The sequence below is a fragment of the Apodemus sylvaticus genome, chromosome 19 (assembly GCF_947179515.1).
Source record: "Apodemus sylvaticus chromosome 19, mApoSyl1.1, whole genome shotgun sequence".
Taxonomy (NCBI): Eukaryota; Metazoa; Chordata; class Mammalia; order Rodentia; family Muridae; genus Apodemus; species Apodemus sylvaticus.
The window spans coordinates 60,426,706-60,449,071 of record NC_067490.1 but is presented as its reverse complement, the minus strand read 5'-3'; the positions used below and the strand labels follow the sequence as shown (position 1 = coordinate 60,449,071).

General features: G+C 35.4%; 2 protein-coding genes and 1 pseudogene across 2 annotated transcripts; 2 read left to right on the top strand and 1 right to left on the bottom strand.

Annotated features, from left to right (window-relative positions):
• Window positions 1-4,656: 4,656 nt before the first annotated feature.
• On the top strand, window positions 4,657-5,625 carry LOC127669330 (olfactory receptor 2G3-like). Its single transcript, XM_052163149.1, has one exon. It carries the CDS (start codon window positions 4,657-4,659, stop codon window positions 5,623-5,625), a length of 969 nt encoding a protein of 322 aa, XP_052019109.1.
• Window positions 5,626-9,108: 3,483 nt separating this feature from the next.
• On the bottom strand, window positions 9,109-9,749 carry LOC127669328 (high mobility group protein B1-like; annotated as a pseudogene).
• An 8,323-nt stretch (window positions 9,750-18,072) lies between these two features.
• LOC127669717 (olfactory receptor 2B2-like) lies at window positions 18,073-19,020 on the top strand. Its single transcript, XM_052163902.1, has one exon. The coding sequence runs from the start codon at window positions 18,073-18,075 to the stop codon at window positions 19,018-19,020; it is 948 nt and encodes a 315-aa protein (XP_052019862.1).
• The last annotated feature ends 3,346 nt before the right edge of the window (window positions 19,021-22,366 follow it).

The following is a 22,366-nucleotide window of genomic DNA, read 5'->3' as shown; positions in this document are numbered from 1 at the left end:
TGGGATACCCCATACCTGTGATTACAGGTTTTTGTTTGTTTGTTTGTTGTTTGTTTGACATTCTCTGGAAGGAGCAGTATACCTCTGATTGTTTGTTAGATATTTTTATTAATATCCAAAAAAACAATGCTTAAATAAAAATTAATAAATTTGTAAGTTGAATTTAGATAACATTAAAATAACTTGGTATACTAATATTGAGTTTTCCTTTATTCCTTTGAATTATGACTTGAGAAATACCCAGAATTGAGTATACTGACTTTTCTTTTGAACCAAGAACAAAAAATAAATTACTAATTTATAAAAAGTCATAAGTTATTCTAAAATCCTATTATGCAATTTATAACCTGATATCAGTAAATTTCATAAATGTATTTGAGAAAAAACTGACAAATATTTTTACCTGAACTTTCAGTATTGCACAAAATAATTGTGAACCCAAAACTTCATTTTTCTGGCACTACGATCAAACTACATGAAAAAGAACTTTTCTTGTAAAATATTCAGTATTATAGCTCAGAACCACATATTACAGAACTCAATTTAATCCTTGTCTTTCAGTTAAATATTTTCCTCTTTCTTAATTATTTACTTTCAACCATAATAACCATCATAAATATGTTTGCAAGTAAAAACACAAGGCATATAAATTCATCTGACTTCATCCTCCCATATTAGTTTGTATATCTACTAATTGCACTTTATCCTACATTGCATTAAGGGATACCTGGCAAGTCTTTGTCACTTAAAAAATTAAGAAAAGCATCATCACCAGGTATCACTCTTCTACATTCTCCTTCTATTTTTTCAAACCTATTTTAATTTCTTAAAAATAAAGTGCTCACAAAAAGGGACCTAGCATGACAGCACTCTTGAAGACCCAACAAGCAGCTGAAAGAGACAGATGCAGATATTTGCACCCAACTAATGGACAGAAGCTGCTGGCTGACCCCAGTGGTTGAATTAGGGAAAAGCGGGAGGAGGAGGGTGACCCTATAGGAGGACCAGTAGCCTCAATTAATCTGGAACCCCAGGATCTTGTAAAGAGTGGACCACCAAACAGGCAGCATACACCAGCTGATATGAGGCCCCCAACACACATACAGTAAAGGACTGCCAGGTCTGTGTCCATTCAGAGATGATGCACCTAACCCTCAAGAGACTGCTGGCCTCAGGGAGTTTAGAGCTCAGGTAGGCTGGAGGATGGGGACATCCATGTGGAGACAGTGGGAGGGGAAGAAGTATGGGATGTGGAACAGTCGGAGGGTGGATGGGTTTGGCAGAGTGGGGAATAAAATACAGAGTGTATAAAAATAATTAATTTTGGGGCTGGAGAGATGGCTCAGCGGTTACGAATACTGACTGCTCTTCTGAAGGTCCTGAGTTCAAATCCCAGCAACCACATGGTGAGACACAACCATCTGTAATGAGATATGATGCCCTCCTCTGGGGTGTGTGAAGACAGCTACAGTGTACTTACACATAATAAATAAATAAATAAATAAATAAATAAATAAATACATTTTTAAATAGGGGGAAAAAGAAAAAATTCAGAAAAAAGACTAGAGACTTGAACAGGCACTATGTATAAGCTCTCTCCATGATCCATTAAAAAAAGTAAGCTAGTCAACTACTGTAGGCATCAGGTGTATGTGAATGAAGATTATATAGCACGATGCCCTTTGCATACTACCAAAATGCCTGAAATTAAAGGACAGAAAATACTGAGTATGACCTAGATGCATCTGCCTGCAGAGTGTCTATATGGAGTACAATGGATCCATCAACTCTGAAAGCATGCCTAATTTCTGACTAAAATATCCATTCTAAGAGCTCCTGTCAAAATACTTACGTTTTTATTTACGCAAGTATACATGCAAAAATATCTAGAGAAGCATTTTTTATTAAAGACACAACTGAGAAACACAAAAATCGTCATTAACACAATAGTAAATAAATGGTTTATGGCATATTAAAACAACAAAATCCAGTGTGGGATAGAGGTTATACTCTGCTGTTAACATGGGCCACAATAAATGATTCTCAGAAAGATGTTGTTGAATTAATGGTGGTAGAGACAAAAAACTGCAACACAATTTTTCTTGCACCTTGTTAAATTCACAGTAATAGTTACACAGGGCTCAGTAAAACATATTCAATTGGGCCAATATAGTTATGAAGAAAGGATGAAGAAATAGAAAATTTAGTTATGGTTAAAGAAGTAAAATTATCTGAACTGCACACATGTACACACCTATATGTTAAACAAATTATTGATGGAAATTTAACATGGAAACTGTTGAGATTCCTTAAACATTCTATATAGGCAGGTTATGAAGGTAACAGTTATTAGCTTTGTTTTTTTTTTTTATATTGAAATAACTGAAATATCAGAGATCACATAATCTCCTTCCAAATGGCCTTCTGGGAAGGTTCAGCTTTGGAAACAATACAGCATGAAATTAATTGCCATAATGGGAGACCTGTGCCCCTGTGATATTTCCATTACAGTGGTCTGTATCCTTGCACAATCTCTCCTGATTTGCTACTCTTCAGAGAATTGCATTCTCAAATAGTAGCACCTACACACAACACAGTGCTGAGACACTGATTGTCATTCAAGGTAATAACACTATGAGCTCCCTGGCTCAGATTTCAATATTGTTTCAATGCTATTTTCCATATGAAAGAGTGAAGGAAATTATCTTCTGCACTAGTTTTCTACCAGTTATGTCCTGATTTACGTCTATGCATGTGTGGGATTCTTAACAAGATTCAGGTTTCAAGTGATGTTCGCTCACCTGGGTGAAAAGAGACAGCAAGGACCTCAGATGTGATCAGGAGTATATCAGGGAGAAAAATAACTCTTCTAGAAACCCAATGAGCATATTCTAGTAGAGAGGTGGTCCACAGTCATGAATTTGTCTTATAAAATTCTTTGGAGGTTGCCCAAGTTTTTAAGTGTTTAAGAGGTAATATAGAATGTTTCATTTTATCAAGATGGGTTAGATGCCCACAAACAGGAGTCAGACAGAACTGGTATGTCTACCATCATTTCATTTCTTTGATGACTTCAAAGTGAGAAAATGATAGCCATGTATTTGTGTTTGTATGCATGCATAGTTATATAACTATGTGCACATATTAGAATTGGAACTATATATTCAATATATGTTACAGTTACTCTAAGCTAATGCAATATGGGTACATATTATGCATATGCACATATAATAACAATGTGTATGTGTCTAGACTTATACATATTATCAGTATATATGTGAGTGTACATACACACAAAATGGTTTGCTCCTCAGGAATTCCTTTTTATCTTTTTATCACTGTGTAGCCCTCTTCCTAATTTCAGTCATCACTCAGATACTTCACATTGTTTTTGGCTGTTAGGTGCTGGATCCCTTACTCAGCCCTCCCTGACTTAATTTTCACTGACTTCTGTAACAGATTTACATAATAAATGAAATTTGTTAATAGTTAAGAAAAATTCATATGTTAAATCCACAATTAATTTTCCTAATAATAAGAAAATTATAGTATATGAAATGTAAGGAAGAATTTTAAGGTGTGAGTGGCTGTATGTCAAGTACCAACTGAATTACACATCGGTGTAGTGGTCACAGTTTGAGGCACAAAAGAAAGCAGTGAGTTCACCTTAGATGTTTGTATTTGTAAATATTGCAAGTTTCTAAAAGTTATTCCTTTTATCTTGTTGAGCAATTAATGATTGTTAGGTACACATAGAAGCATCCTTTTGCATGAGGATCCCTAATTATACTGGCAAATATACTCAATATATGTTACAGTCACTATAAGCTAATGAAATATGTATATATATATATTATGTATGTGCACATATAATAACAATGTGTATGGGTCTAGATTTATGCAAACTAGGATCCCTAATTATACTGGCAGATATACCCTAAATTCAGATTCATCCACCTTCTCATTCAATATATAAATCCAGAAAGCCAATAATGCTACCCACCACCATATAGCTATGGAACAGAGCTGTGTAAATGCAATCTAATCCCTATTTGCCGCAAGTTGGTAGCTGGTAGACTGGACAAGCTAATGATTCTTACAAGAAACATGTTTCTGAACACATGTATGCATAAAATTTAAAATCCTGACATACATTTTAATGCAGTTTCATCAATACAAATATGTTTGATCTTTTACATCAAAAGTGGCCTTTATAATATCCAGAACCTGTTAATTTTTTTAAAAACTTTTTTTAAAAACTGCCTAATTTAAGGATTGTAGTTGAGGGAAGTAATTTTTTAAATAATTAACTAAGCATTAAAGACACTAAACTATTTTATTTAATTTGAATGAATTGTTATCAGCTATAAATGGCTGATACATATATTCCTTTGATGTACTTTCTTCTGTGAGAAACTCTGTCTCAGCTTCACACAGTTAATACTTAAGCAAAGACTTTAATTCCACAGTGTCTTTGTACTTCTCTAAAGATTCATATCCTTTCTGTGACAAAATCTACTTCGATTTCCATAAGACCCTGCATAATAAATCAATGTGTTTGTTCAGTGTCAGTATTTTTAATTATTTTATAGACAATGATTTTATGACTTTCTATTAATCTAATATTTTCCTTCTTGTCTACACCAGGTGATAGGGATGATTAACAGTAGTGTCAACAGTGACTTCATTCTGGTGGGTTTCTCAGATCAGCCTCAGCTGGAAAGAAGACTCTTCATAGTAGTTTTAATTTCCTATCTTCTCACTCTGGTGGGAAATACAATCATTATTCTGATCTCTTCAATAGATTCTAAACTCAAAACCCCTATGTACTTTTTCCTCACTCACCTATCCTTCGTTGACATCTCTTTCACTACCAGCATTGTCCCCCAGCTGCTATGGAACCTAAAAGGACCAGCAAAGACTATCACAGTTATGGGCTGTGCAGTGCAGCTTTATGTCTCTCTGACTCTGGGCTCTACTGAGTGTATTCTCCTGGCAGTAATGGCTTTTGATCGTTATGCTGCTGTCTGCAAACCTCTCCACTATGTAGCTGTGATGAATTCACAGCTCTGCCGGGCTCTAGCAGGAATCTCGTGGCTCAGTGGAATTGGAAATGCTCTCATTCAAGGAACAATCACTCTTTGGCTCCCACGTTGTGGCCATCTGTGGCTCCACCATTTCTTCTGTGAAGTCCCCTCCATGATCAAGCTTGCCTGTGTGGACATTCATGCCAATGAGGTCCAACTCTTTGTAGCCTCATTGGTCTTGCTGCTCTTACCCTTAGCACTGATACTGACATCCTATGGACATATAGCCAAGGCAGTTATAAGAATCAAGTCATCCCAAGCTTGGCGTAGAGCCCTGGGCACATGTGGATCCCACTTGATGGTTGTGTCTCTCTTTTATGGGAGTATCACAGCCATCTACATCCAGCCGAACAGTTCATATGCCCACACCCACGGGAAGTTCATCTCTCTCTTTTACACTGTTATGACCCCAACCCTTAATCCCCTCATCTACACACTGAGGAATAAGGAGGTGAAAGGGGCTCTGGGACGACTCTTCAATAGAGCCTCTGGAGCATGCAAACGAAGTAGAGCACGTGGTGACAAGATCCTGAACTGATCCTCTAGTGTATGATCTTGCACTGCAGTCATCTTGGCCTCTGAAGCTCACTATATAGTTTGCCATTGTTGTAATGCACTTCGCCTTGAGCCTGCTGTCTTCTCAGTCTCTTCCCAGGATGTTTTGGGACTTAGGTGAGGCAATATTTCCTTACATCCCTAGAAGTTCATGACTCTTTTGTTACTCATACTCTCCAATTTGTCCCATCCCTACTTTTTTTCTCCTTGGCATATGAACTCACAAACATTATCATAGTGTTCCATATCATGTCCCTCCCGAGGAATATTCTAATAATCCAAGAAAGCAACTATTCCCACTTTTACAGCAAACATCACCATTAATATTGCAGAAAACATTGGGGGAAATTAAACTACATACTTGGCATTTTAACTCTACCATTTCTTTTCTGAGCTTGTGCAGATTTTAGTAAAATCTTCATTTTCATATTGAGTATTAATTTAAAAGTAATGTTCATTGTGATAACCAACTTATTTCATACTAAATCATAAATAGCATGTTTTCAAACTTCTATTTTTATGATTATAATATTGATATATTCAGGTTTATCAAGTTTGATTATATGAAGTAATAGTCCTTACCCAATTTGTATTTATGTATTTACTTGCATCCATATATGAATGAAAAAATAACCTACTTGAAAATGTGACCAAAATGAGGTAAACATTATTTCATATTACTTTGTAACATATACTTTTTAAATGTGATTTTTCAGGCTAGAGAGATGGCTGAGAATTTAAGAGCACTGGCTACGCCTCCAGGAGTCCTGAGTTCAGTTCCCAGCTACTACCTAGTGGCCCATAGCCATCTATAATGGGATCTGGTGATGTCTTCTGGCCTGAAGGCATACATGCAAGCAGAATGCTGTATACATAATAAATAAATAAACAAATCTTTAAAAATGTTATTCTTATATCATTCAGTTTTATTAAATTATTTTTTATTTTATGGAGATTATAATTACAACTTTTCCCACTCTAAACCCTCCCATATGCCCCTCCTTGTTCAGTGTTGTGGTCTGAACCCTTCACCATATGCTTGGTGAAGGGAGTGGCACTATTAGGAAGCTACAGTAGGTGTGGCTTTGTTGGAGGAAGTTTGTCACTGTTGGGTTGGGTTTTAAGATCCTCTTTCTAGCTCCCTGGAAGACAGTCCTCTCCTGGTTGCCTTCAGATCAAGGTGCAAAACTCTTAGCTCCTTTTCTGGCACCGTGACTGCCTGGATGTTGCCATGCTTCCTGCTATGATGATAATAAACTAAACCTCTAAATTTGTAAGCCAACCCTAAGTAAATGTTTGCCTTTATAAGAGTTGTCTTGTTAGTGTCTCGTCACAGAAATGACAACCCTAACTAAGACCCTAATTACTTGATTTTAATGATGGCAATGGAATCAAAGGCATCCTCCCAAGACAGATGCTCTCTGTGTGGCAATAAATAGCAGCACCTGGAATAGGAAAAACTAACAGAGTTAAACTTCATGCTGTATTGGAATAGCTAGAAAACACTGAACAAGAAGTTAGTAAGTAACATGTATCATTAATAAACTGTTTCTCATCCTAACAAAACTCATACTGTCAAGAAGAGGATATGGCCTTAATGGACATATAAATGTTTTCCAGAGATAAAATATCCAAGCAGTTACTAGTCATTACCAATACCTTACTCAATCCATTTGTAATAATTAAATAAATTAGGCTTTATTCATCTTAAATAGTTGTTTTATGTAAATGTGTACTTTTAGGAAACAGTTTACTATGATAGGGTTACTCAGCTGCAGTCTAATGGTGGTGACTTATTTGTAGCTTTAGGTTTGATTTCTATGAATTTTGCTTTACAGAGTGTTGGGAAGATATATTCCTCACACTGACATGAACTCAAACTCTAAAAGACATTCTCACCAAACATTATAGATTATCCCCTATGGTTAATCACCTAATTTACCTCCTCCATCCAGGATACAAGGTGTTCACATAGTACAGCTATAACACGTGGCACTTAAAGCTATTATTGAAAAGATATACTAGCACAATCCAGCTTTCACCTTATAGTTACTTACTTTATGCTTTTTGTTATAATTAGTTTAATAATAATGAGTTACAGCCGGGCGGTGATGGCTCACACTTGTAATCCCAGCACTCTGGGAGGCAGAGGCAGGCAGATTTCTGAGTTCGAAGCCAGCCTGGTCTACAAAGTGAGTTCCAGAACAGCCAGGGCTATACAGAGAAACCCTGTCTCGAAAAAACCAAATCCAAAAAACAAAACAAAAAAAAACCAAACAAAAAAATTAATGAGTTACAAATTTCCCTACTATCTTTTGTTACCTGTTTTCAATTTTCTGGCATCCTTGTGTAGTCCCTCATATTAAAACTTAATCAATAATAAGTTAATATAAAATAAAATAAACCTGTAACCTTTCCCCATTTAAAAATTGTGTTCTAGGAAAAAAACATGAAGGTAAAAATGGTTAATCAAAATATCACCCATTTATCATTCAAACAATATTTCAAGAACCACTGTAAGTACATCACTATAAGCAATTAGATGATAAATGTATTGCCCATATTAATACATAATACTCCATGGAAGGGAATATAAACAAGAAAAAAACCTTAAATACATATACAGTTAACATTACTGATTCTTGGGGTGTTTAAGAAATTAGTAGTAAATGATTTATTTTCCATTGACTGCTATTACTTTGCAGATGATATAACTGCAAATATATGCAAACAAAAGAAACTTTTGCTTTAGTTAAGAATATTTTGAATATGCTGAAGAATAGAGGGCATATTTCTGAAGAATGGATGTCAAGTCCTTGACTTCTAATGATAAAGGTCAAAAATTGACCCCACATGGCAACTCACAATTTTTTAAATAAAAATAATTGAAGCATCCAGAATGTCAACAAAACAGTCACAGTTTTTTTCTTTCTTTCTTTCTTTTTTTATTTTTCGAGACAGGGTTTCTCTGTGTAGCTCCGGCTGTCCTGGAACTCACTGTGTAGAACAGGCAGGCCTCGAACTCAGAAATCCTCCTGCCTCTGCCTCCCAAGTGCTGGGATTAAAGACGTGTGCCACCACTGCCTGGCAATTTTTTTTTTTTGCAATTACAGAGTGGTATTCAATTAACAGAACAATAATTGTCTTTGTATAAGCTGCATCAGAAACAACTGAAGATAAAAAAAAAGAAAACCAAAAGAAAATGATTAAATAAGTAAATAAACCAAAAACCAAACTATTATTCCCATATATAATTTATGTTGGACACCAACAAAAACTTGCTTTAAATTTCTATGCCAATTTACAACCCCCAGACTGTACCAGGCAAGGTTAGTGGCTATTGAAAATACCACCAGGACAGGACAATCTAAATTCACATTCAGCAGTGTGCTAACTATCCAAAAAAAAAAAAAAAAAGACACTGTACAGTTAAAAACAAATCTTACACTGCCTTACATTTCTTTCTCTATAAGGGGGTTAAATACTTTATAGACAAGAGAAAAAATGTGTTAGAACCAACGTATTCATCATCATCTTCTTCCTCTTCTTCCTCCTCCTCTTTATCTTCCTCTTCTTCTTTTTCTTGCTCTTTTCAGCCTTGACCATTGTCCTTTTCGCTGCATCAGGGCTTCCTTTAGCTCTGTAGGCAACAATATCCTTTTCATTCTCCTTCAGCTTGGCAACCGCCTTCTCATAGGGCTGCTTGTCATCTGCTACAGTGTTATTCCACATCTCTCCTAGTTTCTTTGCAACAGCACCAATGGATAAGCCAGGACGTTTGCCTTTGATTTTGGAGCAGTACTCAGAACAAGAAGAAGGCCAAAGGAGGCCTCTTGGGTGCATTGGGGCCCTTGAACTTCTTTTTGGTCTCCCCTTTGAGGGAGATGCAGGTTTCATTTCTCTTTCATAACAAACCTTGTCATCCTTTGCCGTATCTTCAAATTTCTCCTTTTCTTTAACAGACATGGCCTTCAAGCTCTCTGAGCACTTCCTGAAGAACTCTGAGAAGTTTATAGAAGCATCTGGGTGCTCCTTCCAGCATGTTTGCACAAGGAATGCATATGAGGACATTTTGCTTCTTGGCTTCTAAGGATCTCCTTTGCCCATGTTTTTAGTTGATTTTCCTCCGTGAGGTACAGAGTCGTCTCAAAGAACCTGTCTAGCTTTCCCTTGACCTGGCTCTGTCTCTATGGAGCTCTAAGTACTGCAATGGCTGTGAGAGCCAGAGCCATATGCCCAACTCACACTTTTATAACTATTCAAACGTCCTTTAAATATTTCTATCAATTCATCCTCATTGTTATCCACATGAGTGTCTAAAAATGAGATCTGATCAAATATGATCTATTAAAACAGAAGTGATAATTGTCATTCTCTTAAAAGAATATAAATGTTCCAATGAATAGTACCATGTGATCTTAAAAACAGGAGAAAAAGATAAAATCCATATTAGAAGGCAGAGTGTGTTGTGAAACTAAATTCATAATTTAAAACCTTATCTAAAACATGGATAGTCTCCAGGTCCACACATCCAGGTAAGGGTTCTATGATGTCACAACATTTGAAAGTAAAACTTGCCCTTCAAAGCCTCAGGGTCTGAAGCCTGTAGAACTTCTATACCCACCCTGCTAGGTCTGATTGACATACTGTCAGTCAAGACTCTCCTAGATAAAGCATGCAGCTTTTACTTGAGAGTTTCCTCATTCTGCTCCGAGAACCCAAGCCCTGTAAAACTGTTTAAAAATCTACAACAAAGAGCTAAAATGATGTTGACACATGCCTCACGTGGTTCCCTGAGCATCAACAGGAGTTCAGAAAGTGTCATAGTCTGGTTCATTTAGTGAATACATCATCTCACTTTTGAGTAGCACCTAAGACACAGGCTCTGGCATTAGTAGGCAGAACAAGAAAAAACTTTCATGGGCTTTGACTGCTGTTGACAACACACTTAACCATTGATTTGATATGGTTATTCAGTACTGGTTTGTTTAGGCTTCCTACTTTGCCATTCTATCTTAAGGTGGGATTGTGTGTGTGTGTGGTGTGTGTGTGTGTGTGTGTGTGTGTGCATGCATTTGTGTATGACTATGTACATACCTTGGAGACCATTTTAATTTTCTATCCATAAGCTTGTTTTATTATGTTTAATTAATAAATGCATTACAGTGTAGATATGTAAGGAATAATCACAAGATTAGTGAGCATTTAACATGCATTATTCTGTGCTTATGTAAATAACGAATTGAAGATGTTCATGCCTCTGCATGAACCGATGGCAATCTGTGTCAGATGTAATGTACATTCCTATGATATTTGCAGATGGCATAAAGTCCAAAGCTGCTTTCCAAGATTTGTACAGATGACATTATATAACCAATTTGATACAAAATGAAAATCTTTGTTCTTTTCAATTTAAGTAAAAATTGTATCCAACTATGACTTTAATTATATTTTTAGATATAAGAATAAATATTTTATTATTCATTTAAGTGTTAAACAAGATTGTTTGCCTTAGTAATTATCTATTGTTTTTTGTTTGTTCTCCTTCCTTCATGGTAATCATCTCTTCATCTTTGCAGAAATTTAACTTTTACCAAAACATATGTCTTTTAGGGACTCAGAGTTTTTAGTGATATCAGAACTAAGTGATATCTTTCTCCATTATTTCATTGCTATATTAACATTTTTATTGTTTTGAGATATGTTAAATGTGAGATCTTAATTCTGAATTTTTCCAGAGATTTTTAAATGATATCCCTTCCAACCACATTCTATGGAAGGGATTTTTCTCCTTTATGATGTGAGATGCACATTTGATACAATGAATTTTCACATGAACTTCAGTTCATAAAATGAGAGAGGAAAAAAAAACTAAATCAAGTCCAGTACATAAGTAGAGAGTAAAAATATGGAGCAGGAGCCAGACTAGGAGACCTATGTGGGTTATAAGAGGCAACAATTCAAAACTTTGCTTAAAAGAAGAACAGTCTCCAGGTCCTCACAAACCTATAAATAATCAAATATCACTTTATAATAGTCATACTTAGAAACATTTTACAACTGTATGAATTTGCACTACTTTTCTCAAAACAGTAAGCACAATAGTTCCAATCTAGAAATTCCCTTGTTTGACCAGGTCTTATTTGAGTGGTTTGATTTCTTCTTACTGACTCTAAAGTTTATGTTTTGTTTTAATTTTTTAAATTTTTTTAGAGATTTATTCTGTTTATTTTATGTGAATACACACACCAGAAGAGGCTGTCGGATCCCATTACAGATGTCTGTGAGCCACCATGTGGTTGCTGGGAATTGAACTCAGGACCTCTGGAAGAGCAGTCAGTGCTCTTAACCACTGAGCCATCTCTCCAGCCCTTGTTTTAATTTTTTCTTGTTTGTTTCTGGGGTTTTCTTTCTGTCTGGTCCCTCTGGTTCTTTTCTTCTGGACATGCTGGCAACAATGGTGATAATTATGCTGAACCTCAGAGGTTTAAAACAGGATGCAACTAAGGAAATGGGGGAAACCTCCCTGTTGGTTTGTGGGGCCAGAAAACAGCCATAAATGGGAGTTGGATACTTAAATTTGGCCTTTTCATAGGTCAGAAAGAAGAGATTCAGATAGAAACTTGTCCGCACCCTCTATCTGAGACACAAGTCAGTTTTTTTTCCATTCCTGATCATTATGCACAAACTCTATAGACCCAATACCAGGAAAACACAGGAGGGATCTGGAAATGGAAGGTGAGTCAAACCAATCATTTATTTAATTTTGCTGTAGCTCTCAGGAATGGAATGGAAAAATATATAAAACAATAATTTTAAACTGAAAGGTTAATTCTCTCTAGTCATCCACATTTTCATTTTAAAAACTTTGAAAACTGGATTTGAAACCTAACATTATTCGATCTTTGATTTTGAATTTACATGCACAAACTTGAGCAAGGGCTGGATATATTCTCTTTATACTTGTTTCTTCTCTTCAATTGAAAAACCGATGATAATACTTATTTAGAGGCTTATTGTAAGAACCAATCAGGTATGGACATGAAAAGTATAATATATATGTGAAGATTATATATATATAATATACATATATGTATACACATAATACATATATATTATATATATACATTATGTGTGTGTGTGTGTGCATTATAGTATCCACAGATCCTTCTCATACAGTTTTATTAGGAGGCTATGAAAATATACATCACTGCTAATGCTATTTACATTCAGTACCTTGTATCTTCATTTAATATCTGTAGATAAACTTTTCAGCACTTTCCAGATCGACTTTTCTGCATTTCCGTGTTTGTGGGTGTTAAAATAGAGAATTATATGTACAAATCTACCTAGTACTGAAAGCCCAAACATATCAATAACTTCAAAGCTGTTTAAATTTGACAATTAAAAATAAGGGCATCTAATAACCAAGTCAGGAAGTTAAAAACATAGCAATATCTAAGTAAATTTAGCTTGTTAGCATATATCTGAGCCAGTGTAGAAAGTGAGGAGCACAGAACAATTTAAACATCTGAGATGGTTAGCTACCTGCCTTAAGACCTAACATCAGATTCCAACCTCAGGACCTTCCATTCCTTTTCACACTTTTTTTATGATACCAATTAGATACATCTTGCATATTTAATTCCTCCTTTCACAGGAACCACAGCATATTTTTATTTCTAAATTAAGTTTCCCTAAACACCGTAATTATCTTATATATCAATAAGGCAACCACTCCCCTTCCCCATAGTCCTTTCAAGGCAAATCAACTGGATTACCTTAGTTAGTCTTAACTGTCTCCCTCATTATAATTTTGTTCTACCTTCTGTGCTTCTGCCTGACAAATACTGACTTAAGCATCTTCTGTGAGTCAGTGCAACAGCAGTACAGTCCTCATATGATTCTTTCCCTCCCACTCTCTGTTCCTTCTTCTCCATTTTCTTCTCTCAATTCTACCTTATGATTTAAGAATTGGTCTTTTATCATTATTCATTTTTCTTCCATATTCCTATAACTATTTAATATTTAGGAGTGTATCAAGTACTTAAAACTGTAGAAATGTACTGTAATCCATATATAAAAACTATACTGCTGACTACTGTTATTAATTTATTACACTTATAATAAATTTTATTTTTATACAGTATATAATTATGTAATATTATATATGCCGTATATTACATATAATGTGTCATATATTAAATATTTATATTAAATGCTTTATTATTATATTAAATATATGTGGATCTCACATTGGCAAGGAGAAAATCTCTCCCACAAAATGTGGTTGTATGTATTTTACTTAAAATCTCTGAAAAAATACATTAATTATGATCCTAGATTCCAACATATTTCAAAAAAATAAACAGTATATTTTACTAAAAATAAAATATTATATAATATATGATTATATATTATATAAGTAACATTTTATGTTTATAATATACATATATTATGCAGAATATATAATATGTATAATATATCATGTATTACATAAATTATATATTTATATAATTATAAAATATATATGTATATTTTTATTTTATAATGTATATATATATTATAAAATATATGTGTATATTATATAATTATAAAATATATATGTATATTGTATAATTATATATAATATATAGGATTATATATTACATGTGTATTTTATATATATTATACAATTTTAAAATCACAGTTATTATGAGTTATAATTATATAATTTGAAATTATTGGAAACAGCTCATGCTTATCTCAGAAACTCAATAGCATTTATAAACAGAAATAATAGCCTGTACTTATTTGGAGAGAAATGGTGGGAAAATAATGTAATAATCACTGTGAAACACAGTGAAAGAATCTTGGCTTTTACAGTTTAGAAAAATAGTATGAAATTTTCAGAAACCCAGAAATGATATTGTGAATGCAGACTTCTTCACAAAACACTCATCCACACTGGACAAAGGTAATACTCTACAGTTGGCATTTTAGAGATTATAATCATACAGAAGTTATGTGAATGCTGAGTACCATCCATGACCGAATCTGCAACCCAAGAGAAAACTTCATTTGTTCCCAAGGCAAAATTTGGGTCATGAATACAAAGAAAAATAAAGGTTTTTCTTCATGCCAAATAAATCTCTATTCTTAAAATAATCTTCTGCTCTACAGGAAATGCTGCCTGTCCCATCTCCTTGGGAATATAATACAAGAAATTAAGATGTTTCTGAAACACTATTTCTAAAACACAGTCCCTGAGTGAGAAGTGGAAAAAGAGTGGAATTATATGGACCAAATTTGAAGTGAGGACTTGAATTAGTGTGGTGAAAGTGAACAAACTCTATAAGGTAGAAGTCTCAGTAATCAACTTAATTTTCCATAGATGGTCATAGGCATCTGGAAATTTCTGGAGCAATTTCACTATGTAAGGTATTAATATTGTTGCTATCGCTTACATTCCAACTTACATCATATACAAATGGTACAGCTGTTTGTCTTTAATTACAAAATAAATGAATTTCAATTTTCAATGGTTGTAAAAGCAATACAGAGTTTATATCCAAGTACTTTGATTTGTTTTAACTAATGGAATCCCTAAAAGTTATGAAGTAATACACTCAAAGCCCACTGATTCTTACCAAGTAAAATAAATATATTTATTGGTTAATGACAGGAATTTTATAATTAGAGGTAGAAGGATTCATACATAATATTTTTTATTATGCCTCAGGCATGGAATGAAAAAGTAAAAGTTTTTTTCTGGAAACAGATGAGATAAAATGTCAAAGGAACTCATTAAGATTAAAGACAAGAGCCGGGCGGTGATGGCACATGCCTGTAATCCCAGCACTCTGGGAGGCAGAGGCAGGCGGATTTCTGGGTTCAAGGCCAGCCTGGTCTACAGAGTGAGTTCCAGGACAGCCAGGGCTATACAGAGAAACCCTGTTTCGAAAAAACCAAATCAAAAAAAAAAAAAAAATGGTAGTGAATATGCCCACTACCCTGTAGGGAAATGCTACTATGTATAGGGATATTTTTTTAGACCTGATTATGCAATAGAGAGGCCAGGCAGGCTTCAAGCTTGCAATTCTTCTGCTTCTGCCTCCAAAAGGATGAGATTACAGGGGTATGCTATCACACTTGATTTATAGGTAGAGATAGAGGTCTGGCTGTAGAAATACTCTCTCCCTATCATTCATCACTGTCATTCATTCTACCACCAGAGCAATAGCACAGACTTAGAAAATAGGCCCGGCTAAAGAAAGCCTTTAAGATTTTCATTGTCTCATTGTAATAATAGGGTGGGACAAAAAGGTGTCAGAATAATAGTCAATGAATCTGAATCTGATTTATCAGTCATATCAGTTTTACTACATCCTAATAGATATCTGTTAATTTCTATAATACAGTGTATGTAGGTACAAAATAAAGCAAACACAATATTTTTAACTTCTACCATGTAAATAAAGAATCCATAGTTAATTGACATAGAACTGAAACTGGGGTAGGTTTACAAGTTACATTATATTGCTTAATATACTTACCTATATAAGTGCTTCTATGCTTGTTTTAAAGAAGAATATTGAAGCATGAAACTGACACTCAAAATCACAGTTAGTAAGCAGAAAGCCTGGGATTTGAACAAAGGGCAAACTTATACAAATATTAGGATTTAAACAAAAATGAATTTAAGCATGTGTATATTGTGTGTATATATATTTGTATATGAATGTGGGTATTCGCAGGTGAAAGCTTATGAGAGGAGAAGAATAAAGGATTTCAGGAATCATTTCTTGACCCGTCCAGCAGGTCCAGTTATTCCAGGGTCTCGAAGAGGCACTACCTGAGGGTCAAAAATGGGGGGAAGAGAGAAAGGAAGCCAAGCACGCTAACAAAGTCAGAGTCAGTCTGGGTTGTGTCATGGCTTTATTCAATGTCGGGGAGGTAAGTGGGTTTTAAGGTTTACAGAGAGGGAAATAACCTTCACACCAGACAAAGGAGGGAAGGGCAGAGACACCCCTAGGGGTCGAAGCAGGAAGCAAGCGAGGAGGTCATCTGGTCATCTGGAGAGGACACCCGGAGTTAACACCGGCAGGTACATTCCGTGGCTAGGGCAGGAACATCTTGTGGTATTCTTGGGAATCTTCTCACACCCGACAGTTCATGGGGAAGTCTCTAGTTAATTGTTCTCATACTTTAGCAGCCACCACCTTAGGGCCATGAGTAAGCATAAGTCCGAATAGCTCAGGATGGCTTCCCACAATTTCTTTTCTTCAAGTTTGTTTTAAAGCAAGGTATCTTATTTTTCTGTTTCTGTGATGAACATATAAACTTCTGGCAAATCCTCCTGTCTCCCATCTTATTGGAAGAGTATTGGAATTACAGATGTGGCCCACTGTCCCCACTTGTGACCTTATTGCTTTTTTAATTATGTAGGCTCCAATGATGAGCCTTGGGTTATATGGCTTGGGCTGCAAGTCTTTTATTAACTGAGTTGTTTCCCGGCCCAACAAAAACAAATTCAAGACAAGAATTAGAATAATTGGCCATTGAGGTTACTTTTCATAAGTGATAATATAAAGGAATTTCAATGGGGCAGCTGAGGTAGTAGACATAGTAGAACTAGTGAGTCATATTTCAGAATAAAGAAGGCTGAAGGGAAATGTGTACATTTGTGTGTGCTGATAACACTGAGCAATTACAAGTAAATACAGAATTGTACAAGGATTTAAAAATTTGAAACTCTGGTGTTTCTCTAAGATGAAAAGTCGTTTATAGAGATATTTTTAAACAGCATGTTCACAATCTACAAATATCTTAGGCCTGAAATTTTAAGAAGGTTCTTAAACGTTCTGCTTTGTTCTATGATGCTTTTTATCTCACCATAGGATGGGCCGGAGAACTTGGAAAGAACAAAAGAAGTCCTGGCATGACATCTTCTTATCACCCAGGTTTTATGAAATGTTCCAGGTCTCATGAGATTCTTGGTCTTATTCTCATTGTGAGAAAGATGGATGTGTCGCCCTAAAACAGAGACACAGACCCACTGCACTCTGCCTTTGCTACATTGTTCAAGTGGTTTGGAGGAACTCTGTCTTCTCCAAATTTGTGTTAATCTATTCTATGCTGTCGCTACTAAATGCCCACATCATGTTGAGCCAATGGTATTACTGAGGATGCATTTTAAAAGAAAATATAACAAAATCCAGAAAATAGCTAACCTGAATTAACCAGCCATTAATTAAGCAACATTCCCCAGGTATACTGCTGTTCTTTCAATACTATAACCACGCCAAGGCAATATTATACAGAGAGAAAACGGACATCTTATCTCTGAATTACTTCTAATTTTCCATTGATTCCTCTTAGCTGAGTGGTGACCATCTCTGAAATTAGGTATTTACAGGTTAAAGCTAGAATTTTACTTGTTAATAGTAATATGTGGATCAACAATCAGAGCTCAGTAGATGACTTCATCTTATTGGGATTTTCTGACCGGCCTTGGCTGGAGACACCTCTCTTTGTGATTTTTCTGGTGGCCTACATCTTTGCCTTATTTGGTAATATCTCCATTATCCTAGTTTCTCGCCTAGACCCCCAGCTTGACAGCCCCATGTACTTTTTTGTCTCTAACCTTTCTCTTCTGGACCTCTGCTATACTACAAGCACTGTCCCTCAGATGTTGGTCAATCTTAGAGGGCCTGAAAAGACCATTAGCTATGGTGGCTGTGTGGCCCAGCTTTATATTTTCTTGGCCTTGGGCTCAACTGAATGCATCCTTCTGGCCATCATGGCCTTTGACCGCTTTGCTGCCATTTGCAAGCCCCTTCACTATCCTATCATCATGAACCAGAAACGGTGCATCCATATGGCCACAGGGACCTGGATTAGTGGATTTGCAAACTCTCTTCTGCAGTCCACCCTCACTGTGGTAGCCCCAAGGTGTGGACAGAGAGTAATAGACCATTTCTTCTGTGAAGTTCCAGCCCTTTTGAAGCTAGCTTGCATTGACACAACTGTGAATGAAGCTGAGCTTAACGTTCTTGGAGCTTTACTGCTCTTGGTGCCTCTCAGCCTCATCCTGGGCACCTATGTGTTCATTGCTCAGGCAGTGCTGAAACTCCGTTCTGCTGAGAGTCGCTGGAAGGCCTTTAATACCTGTGCTTCACATTTGGTAGTGGTCTTCCTCTTCTACTTTACAGCTATCAGTATGTATGTTCAGCCTCCCTCAAGCTATTCTCATGACAGGGGCAAGATCATGGCTCTGTTCTACGGCATTGTCACACCTACCCTCAACCCATTCATCTATACTTTGAGGAACAAGGATGTGAAGGCCGCCCTGAGGAGGGCACTAACAAAGGAGTTTTGGGTCAAGACAAGGCAATAGCTAAAGAAAGGCCAAAGCAGCAAAAATAAACAGATTTGCTTCTCAAAGAAAATTCTGGACTTGGAATTCATGCGGAAACCATCTAACAAATGCCACAGAGATCTTAAGAGTGACTGGGCCAAGAAGGAAACAGTCAACTATTGGTGAAACATATACTGCACTATAAAAGTGCAATAGATCTCTCATTGTGGGAATAACCTTAAGGGATGCTTGAACTGCAGGCAGGACTGAGCACTGTGACTGAAGAGTTCATACAACACCAGATGGCCATAACATTTGTTATTCTGAGTCACAGTAAAGACACTCATTTTAAAGCACATAAGAAAAATCTGTAAGAAAATTTGTACATCAAAATTTTAAATATAAAATATTTTGAAATAAAGCTTGTCTAATAATTCATAACACACCCAACACAATTTGGGGTTGTTACTCAATAAACAGGATGTGGTTTAAAAATGTCTAATCTGGAAGAAAAGGCAGAACAGTATGATGATTTGCACAAGAAACACTAATTAGAAAAACAAATGTTGAAAATGTTCTAACTGAAGAAAGTTAAGTCACATGAAATTTATACACATAAAAAAGCTATCTCATTCAAGGTATGTTCATTTTATTTCAATGTATGATTGTGAGAACAATATTAAATTACAACCTTTGGTGAATATATTAAATATTTTATTACTTTTTGCTTTTGACTGATTAACAAATATATATTGGGTAAAGCTGTAAGGGAGAATTGAGTTCATCAAATGCCAGCATTATTACCTTAATAGGAGTAAAATTCATATTGAATCATAACATGATTTCTTCAACAAGTATAAGTTGTGTGTATAAGACAATTTTTTTGTCATTCTTTTCACCAAATGTGTGCAGCAACACTTTCCTTAATTCAATGTGCATGAGGGGGAGAGAAAAGGGGACAGAGAAATGGGGTGAAAGCATACAGGTAATAATTGAAAGTGCTTTGAATTTTTCTAAAAGGACATTGAATTTAATACTTAAAATTGAAGTTGTAAAAGAAATCATAGATGTGTTGCTAATACTGAGATTAAGAAAAAAAACAAGTTCCATAATTTGGAGCCAATCTTGAAGCAAACTTTAATTAAATACTGACCATGATAGACTCTGGTCAGATCTGCTCCATGGAATCCAAGCAAGTAGCAATGAACACAAGTCACAGGAGTTTTTTTTTTTTTTTTAAATAAGTCTTTGTGTATGTGTGTGTGTGTGTGTGTGTGTGTGTGTGTGTGTATGTGTGTGTTTATAAAACCTCAGTACACTGTATCTGCCTTCAGACACACCAGAAGAGGGCATCTGGCATCTGATCCCATTACAGATGGTTGTGAGCCACCATGTAGTTGCCGGGAATTGAACTAGAACTCAGGACCTTCGGAAGAGCAGTCAGTGCTCTTAACCACTGAGCCATCTCTCCAGCCCCATCAAAGGGGCTTTTAAAGACAAAACCATACAGTCACCATACTTCCCATATGACTTTGCTATTTTCCAAGAACTATAATACCCAGCGTTCTAAGACGTTACCTGGTCCTTGGGCACGTGGGAATTACAAGTTGAATATGGCTCTTACTGTGTCTAAGTGAAAAATGAGTTATTTCTCATTTCATTAATCTACACAAATTTCTCTGTGATAATTTATAAAATCATGAACATATATGCTCATTATGAATAATGTGACATTTTCATACTGTGAGTATACATCCATAGGTTTTCTTTACACAAATAATATACTATAAAGTATACGGTGTGAATGTCTAAACATTCACCTAATAAATATTACTTCTTTGTTTTCTGTCACTATTTCTTTTTTTAAAATGTAACTGTCACTTTTTAAATTTATGAGTATACTCTAGCTGCTTTCTGACAGACCAGAAGAGGACATCAGATCCTATTACAGATGGTTGTGAGCCACCACATGGTTGCTGGGAATTGAACTCAGGACCTCTGAAAGAACAGTCAGTTCTCTTAACCACTGAACCATCTCTCCAGTCCCCTGTCACTATTTCTAAGTTTAAGATTAAGGTCTTGACAAAATTTTTAAAAATGTTCTGAAAAATCCTTTTTTTTTTTTTTTTTTGGTTTTACTGTTTTTTGTTTATTTGTTTTTGTTATTGTTTTAAGTTGTGCAGCAAATATTCTAGGGTATAGAATCTGAAATTTAAATTAAATGGGCTTGTGATTAGCAGCATTAATGGTTTATATTTCCAAAATTATGGAAATTTGGAAATTAAGACCATGAAGATGTCATCTAATACAGAATATGTGCAAAAATCATATCCATTAAAGTACTCCAGTAAATTGAGATGCTACAATCCATGAGACTTTTCTTTTTGTGTATGAATTCTATTTGTTTACCAGACAACTTATTTAAAAATACATTACAGTTGTTTCTTTCAGCAACACTGATGAACCCAAACTTTCTTTAGATGGGCAGATTAGTCCTATTTGAATCTTTTACTTACTCTGTCATTTGTTAACTCACAGAGCACACACATAGCCTTCTGCTTCTCAGTATCATGCTGTAGACATTAGTGCTCAGTAAATAAAACAAGGATGATTGAGCTACACTACAAGGGCTGCGGCAATATTTCCATCTCCCTCTAAAACAAACAACAAAATGCTGCATTTCCTATCACTGACACCAAGGTAGCTTCTCCTTTTCCTGCGTTTCCAATTGATGAGGAAAAGGAATCTGGAGCATTAGAAAAGGCTTTTGTAAAACCTTGATGACCCATTGTTATACAAGAGGAGAGTCCATTTCCTTAGCTAAGTATAATCTGAAAAGGAATCCCAAGTTTACAAAGTTTTTTATCTCAGTATTTCTCACAAACTATTGCCTTTTATTAGGTGCGATTCACAATAATATAATAAAATATAAGCTAACTTGTATTAACAAACGTGCATAGTATTAATGTCCATTGTTCAAGCAATGTTAATTCTCAGAGACCATGTGATGTTGAGAGTAGATGAAAAAATTACACCTTAGTTTCTTAGGTTTTCCTTAAAGTCTAGATAAAACTCAAGCATTAAATATTAAAACTTTTGTTTTGTATTGAAATACACATAATCATTTACTTATGACAGTAGTATGAATTTCTAAACAAAATCACCAAAGAAATGTTTTGCTGTTTGTGAGATATTCTTATAATTCTCCAAGCCCACTGAGTTAGGATGACGCAGCAAAAAGTACCTTGGTGGGTCTGTGCCACGTTATGCTGCATGGACTACACCATGTAACAGATCTAACAGGAGAGGTTTACTGAGGAAGGGGAAACAGAAGCTGGAGTGGGGACATAAAAGAGAAGTGAACACTGGCAAGCAGAGAAAAAGG

Coding starts and splice junctions, on each gene's coding strand:
- LOC127669717 (XM_052163902.1), top strand. CDS start 18,073: ATGTGGATCAACAATCAGAGCTCAGTAGATGACTTCATCTTATTGGGA.
- LOC127669330 (XM_052163149.1), top strand. CDS start 4,657: ATGATTAACAGTAGTGTCAACAGTGACTTCATTCTGGTGGGTTTCTCA.